The following is a 6,238-nucleotide window of genomic DNA, read 5'->3' on the forward strand; positions in this document are numbered from 1 at the left end:
CCTACTGACTTTTTTTTTTAAGCGTGTGTGTTTTTAAAATCACCATGAACGTGCCAACACTTGCGTAATGAGGTAGCCACACAGCTATACCGTGTGAATGTGTGTACTCGTGCGTGTGTGTGTGTGTGTGTGTGTGTATGTGTGTGTGTGTCTTTCTTCTTATTGCAATGCATCACTTTGGGGGTTTCTTCTCATATTTTTGGAGCCGCAGTAAAACACCTCCCTCTCCCCCTGGTGACAGTAAACCATGCAGCGGGTCTCGGGAGTCTTTGCGCCTCATTAAACTCGACTTGTTCGACTCGTTCTGATCCGATCTGAACCCAAAAACTATCCACTTCCTACAGAAACAAACACCTGGGAGGAGGAGCAGAGACAGAAAATTCAATACGTTTCAATGAGCTTTTCCCCACACACGGAGGTGCAACATATTCACAGGTATGTACAATGATAAATATAAAAAAGCTATTCCGACTAAAGGAGGATAATATCGATTATTCCTCGTCATTATTATGCTTATTTTTTTGTACAATAATTGCCATAAGAAGGACTGAGACGGAGCATTGTTCCCTCCTCTCTTCCCGCCACGGTGGAGCTCATCGTCGGCCTGTTCTGCAGGAGAAGCGTCCACATGTGAGAGTCTCGGGTTTGTTTTGGACCGGGTCTCAGTCTTTCTCGCAGTCTCCACTGTCAGAATAAAAAGGTACACCGATGAATCCGGATGTTTCTGACGCTGCTTCCAAAAACATTTATTTAAAAAAACAAAATCAGTTCCTGGTGATACTGAGAGGAGAGAAGTCTTCAGCTGCCCCGCATCCAAACCTCTGAACACACACAGCGGAGAGACTCCAGAGACGCGTCAGGAGCGAAGTGTTGAATACTTTCTGTTTCCACAACTGGAGGCAAAAAACAACAGGCTGTGGTTCTGCTCCTGGACCAGCTGGACAACACTGGACGAGACATTTAGTCCGAACATAACGAATTCAGCCAATGAGGTGATGATGATTCTGATGATTTCAACGCAAAAAAGACAAACTTGAATCTGGAGACTCCGGCAGAGATGATGAGTCGTTCAGACGGAGTGAGTGCGCACAGGAGCAGAAGGCACCGGGTGTACCTTGTTGTTCTGACAGCGCGCGGCAGCAGCAGCAGCTCGTCTCTCATCTGTCTTTGTGTCAACGCGCCACAGACCCGCACGTTTCCCCGCAGGTCTTTAGTGCGTCGCAGAAAACTTCATTCGTTTCTGCTTTTGCCTCTGATTGCAAAACCAAACCCGGACCACGTTCTTTTTCAGGTCCAGCTTCTCGGCGATCGCAGCGATCTTCTCCGACGAGGGCCTCGGCTGCACGGCGAAGTAGGCCTCCAGGGAGCGCTTCTCCGGGGCGGCGATGGACGTTCGTTTCCTCTTCTTGTCGCCACCGCTGAAGATCTCCGGCTTCGCCATCTTCTCCCTCTGCGCCCGCTCCGCCTCCTCCAGCCAGGCCTCCAGGATCGGCTTCAGGGCCACCATGTTGTTGTGCGACAGCGTCAGGGACTCGAACCTGCAGATGGTGCTCTGGCTCAGACAGCCCACCCCCGGGATCTTAAGGTTGGCCAGGGCCGCGCCCACGTCCGCCTGGGTCACCCCGAGCTTGATCCGCCTCTGTTTGAACCTCTCGGCGAACGACTCGAGCTCCCGGGGATCCGGCTCCGCGTCCACCCCGCCGCCCCCCAGCGAGCCGTGGGAGCCCAGCGCGTGCGGGTGCATGTTCATGGACTGTGAGTGGTGATGCTGCATGTGGTTGATGGCCGACATGTGGGCGGTGTGCGAGGCCGAGGAGCAGACGTCCGAGCCGGGCATGCCTCCCAGAGAGATGCCCGGTGTGAGGTGGTCCAGCAGGTCGCCCTCCAGGCCCTGCGACGGCTGGTGGTGCCCCGGGTGGTGGTGGTGGTGGTGGGAGGTGAGCACCGAGGGGTGGTGCAGGTGCGCGGAGGAGGAGGTCGGGGTGCAGGTCATGCTGGTCATGGTGGTCATGGTGTGGTAGGTCGCGTCTGGTTTGAACGGGTGACTCTTCTGGGCCACGATGTCCACCGCGGCCAGAGCCTCCGCTCTCTGCAGCAGAGTCTCATCAAAGCCAGCGAAGATGTTGCCCTGGAGCTGCGAGAGGAGCAGAGAGGAGCAAAGAGGAGAAGAGAGGAGAAGAGAGGAGCAGAGAGGAGCAGAGAGGAGCAGAGAGGAGCAGAGAAGAGGAAATGTGTCAGAAATCTAAATGTTAATTTCATGTAATCAGATTCCTCCAGCGCGCCTCCATCATCCAACTGTTCTGTTACAGATCATCTTAATTGTCAGTTATTTTATTTATTTCTGAAGACATTCATGTTCACATCTGTTGAAAATAATAAAACAATCATCACATTTTAATTTCTATTTTTTTCAAATCTCCATTTCATTCAAAATGAAGCTGCGTAAAGTTTAAAAGGAAAAAACGAAAGTGTTGTTAAAAAAGGAGAAACGTGCAGACTGATCATCAGTCACATGAAGCTGAATATATTTTAAATATCACTTATATTTGACAGTTTCACACGTCACGTTATAATGAAGCTTCTCCTGTGAGATGAACCAGTCAAACATTTAAAGCAGCGAAATAAACGTTCAGACATGTTTTAGTTTTCAGAGCTGCGACGCACAGAATCAAATTAATTTTCATCCTTTAATTTAACTTTTTATGTCAAACTTGTCAAACTATGTAATCTAATGCAACTTGGACATCAGTCTCAGATCTGCCCTGGAAAGTGTGTCAGCGTGGATGGATATTCATCTAAAATTAATACTTACGATCTCCTGAATAATTTCTGCGGACAATGAAATGAGACGAGTGTGAGTTTGAATATGAATGGGACAATATGAGATAACACGCGCTCAGAGGATCCACGCCGCCTCTTTTCTGCTTCCTCCTTCATCTTTTATCTTCGTTCACTTTCAGCAGCAGCAGCAGCGTCACTCTCTCTCCTGATGTCAGGATTTTTGGCTTCTCGGGGCGCATTTGTGCGTCTTTACGCACCGACTCTCTGCTCCGAGTAACAAAACCGTCCTGTTTTCTCTTAGTGCTGCTCATCCATCCCGATATAAACATATAATATAATCTCGATTGTCTCAAATATTTTATTAATTATTACTTTTAATTAATTTCCCTCATATTTTTACAGTTACAATTATTTTACACACAGTGTCCGAACAGGATTCTTTCTTTCTGGTCTCTGTTGGTTGAATTAGAACATTTTAAGTAAAGTTCCAGTTAAAATATATTTTTTCTGTTTCATCAAACAGGTTCAGTTTTATTCCCGAAATTAAAGTGGAAACCAGATTGTGACTGAGACGCATCAGGGAGACTTCAGGTCCAATGGTTCCCGTCTGTGCGCGTTAGTTTAAACACCAAATCTAATAATTTCGGAGCTTGTCGAGAAGTTTTCAGATCGAACAGATAAATTTAAAAAAGCACATTTTAAACAGCCAAAAAATGTAAATTGTCAACCATCCCCCAGATGTTTTTAAGGTTGTAGAAGTTTTGCGGGGAGCTGCAGGAGCTCAGCGGTGAAGTGAACTGTGGACTCACCGACGGTGTGGGCAGACAGGCCCTGCGGATGGCCTCCGAGCTGGAGTGCAGAGGCGTGTATTTGGGCTCGTGCAGGATGGGGTGCATACTGAAAGGCTGCTTGCTGTTCATCGACATCATGATTGCAGAAGTTAGGGAGGGTCGCTGTGCGTCGTCCTCGTTTGGCTCCGTGTTGGTTACTTTCTCGAAAGAAACGCCTCGGGGTGAAACAGCTTCCACGCGCTGACTCTCTGGAAGAAAAGTCGCTGTGATCGGGGGTTCGGGTGCAGTCGGGCTCGCTTTTTAAAAACCAGAACCAGAGAAGGAGAGGTAACTCCTGGACTCCTGCGGGTCTCCGGTCTCCTGCTCGCCTGTCAATGACTTCTATAATAAAGACGCTCTTCGCCTCCAGCTCCTATATTGTAGCAGCGTCGCGCAGCCTCCTTCTCATTGGTGGATCCTCACTCCCTCCCTCTGCGCGCACCCACCAATCAAGATGGAGTTCACCTACTGTGGCCACGCCCCCAAGCGTGCCTGGCTCTCCTGTAGAGGAGAAAGAGGAAGGATGCTGTGAGGGTTCACTGTACAAACAGTGTTCGTTAAAATAACTGAAAATCAAAACTCACATGCAAGAATCCAACAAACACAGAAACACAACAGCAACACAGTGTTTTTATTTCAGCAGGAGGTCTCACTGAGATCAGGAAAATTCACAAAATCACATCATATTAAAACACACGATTTAAAACATCCTCAGTAAGAAGAAGAAGCTAAAGGAGGCAGCGGCCTCCTGCAGCAGCTGAGGAGGAGGCTGCACTCATCTTCACTACTGAGATTAGAACAACATTCTGGATTAAACAACAAATAATCTGAGCTGTGTGTCAGAGGACCTTTATTTAGATTAATATTTACATTTAAAGGAATATTTAAAAAGTTTAATATACATTTTGTTTTCAGGATCAGAAGCTGAAACATCCAAACATCTTGTTTTACAGTGTTGCAGAGATCCAACAGCAGAGAGATGATTTTAACTCAAATCTGACTGAAGAGGAGCAGCAGAGTGTCAGCTGATCGGTCTGATCTGTGATTAATGCAACAAATACATGACACACACACACACACACACACACACACACACACACACACACACACAGATTATTAATTAATGGCAGGAATTCCTCCGCCTGAACCCCGTTCACCTTCTTGCCAATTAATACATTAATTAATCATGCTTCATTTACTTTGTGGCATCCCCCCCCCCCTCCACACACACACACACACACACACACACACACACACACACACACACACACACACACACACACACACACACATAAAGAATAAACAGGCCTGCACGTTAAACTAAAGCGCACAAACAGCGGACGATCAAATATTTAGAGAAGAAGCGCGCGAGGTCAGCGGGCCGCCGACCTGTCAATCAAAGAGGGGATTTCCGGCGAGCAGACGCGCGCGCGATAAAACGGAATAATCATCCCCAATAATCACCTGAAGGCCTCCCGAGGGGAGGAGGGGGGTCAGGGGGAGGGACTGCAGGTAATCCCTCTATTATTATTATCATTATTATTATTATTATTATTATTATTATTATTATTATTATTGTTATTATTATTGTTATTATTATCATCATCATCATCATCAAACCTCAGCTCGGCTGTTTTGTTTGTCTTTGTGAATTCTTACACTTGTAATAACAGATTTCTGTTAAATGTTTCTGCATTAACACGTGAATATGAAACAGAAATAAAAATTAGAAACATTTTATTTTTTCCTAAAACGTTGAACACAGCTTCCTGATCTGAAACGTTCAAAACATCTGTGCTGAAAATAATAAACTTCAGGGCTGAAACCAGCCGCGGTGACCAGAAAACATGTGAAGTCTCTGCTTATATAAATATTATGTTCTTCCTTGTTTTTATTGAAGCCTAGTGTAAAAAGTAGAAAGTAAAATAGTGTGTATATATTTATATAATGTGGCACTAACGGATCGCAGGTGTTTCTCCTCTCTCTCCTATAAATAAAATTAACCCTTTTGTGAATGTTTTATATTTAAGTTGCCGTTTCTGTAAATTCACGAGTCTGAATGAAGCCAGTTTTTTTAAAGAGGTGTTTTATTTACCAGACAATTACTTTCACGATTCATCATTTAATCTTAAAAATGTCAAGAAACTATGAAAAATGTTCATAATAATTCCTCTGTGACATTTTTAAATTTCTTATTTTTTCCGACCATCAGTCCAAAACTCAAAGACTCATTTACTGTCAGAATGATGAAGAAAAGCAGCAAATCTTCACATTAAGAAGCTGGAACTGGAGAATATTTGACATTTTAGCTTGAAAATGATTGAAACGATTATTAATGATCAAAATAGACCAGGTGGTAACTATACTTTTCGTTTTCAGTCAGCTAAACAATTAATCAACCAATCACTGCAGCTGTGGTCTGTGTGGACGAAGGACATTGAGGTGGACGACCGTCTGTCCAACATGCATCAGTCTTACTTCATCTGGTCTCAGTCGTTCCAGCTGTGAATCCATTCAAACATCTTCACCCTCGTCACTGTTGTTCAACTGTTTTACATTCAAACACACCACTAATTCATTTTAATACACTGCAGGTATGAAATGAAACTAAAGGTATCGACACACTG

The 6,238-nt window shown here is 45.1% G+C and overlaps 1 protein-coding gene across 1 annotated transcript; it reads right to left on the bottom strand.

Annotated features, from left to right (window-relative positions):
• Window positions 1–371: 371 nt before the first annotated feature.
• pou4f4 (POU class 4 homeobox 4) lies at window positions 372–3,922 on the bottom strand. Its single transcript, XM_073479815.1, has 2 exons — window positions 3,591–3,922; window positions 372–2,134 (listed from the first exon to the last, which is right to left on the bottom strand). Exons 1-2 carry the CDS (start codon window positions 3,708–3,710, stop codon window positions 1,211–1,213), a joined length of 1,044 nt encoding a protein of 347 aa, XP_073335916.1. The 5' UTR covers window positions 3,711–3,922; the 3' UTR covers window positions 372–1,210.
• Between the last annotated feature and the right edge of the window lie 2,316 nt (window positions 3,923–6,238).

This window comes from Pagrus major, chromosome 13 (genome assembly GCF_040436345.1).
Source record: "Pagrus major chromosome 13, Pma_NU_1.0".
NCBI lineage: Eukaryota > Metazoa > Chordata > Actinopteri > Spariformes > Sparidae > Pagrus > Pagrus major.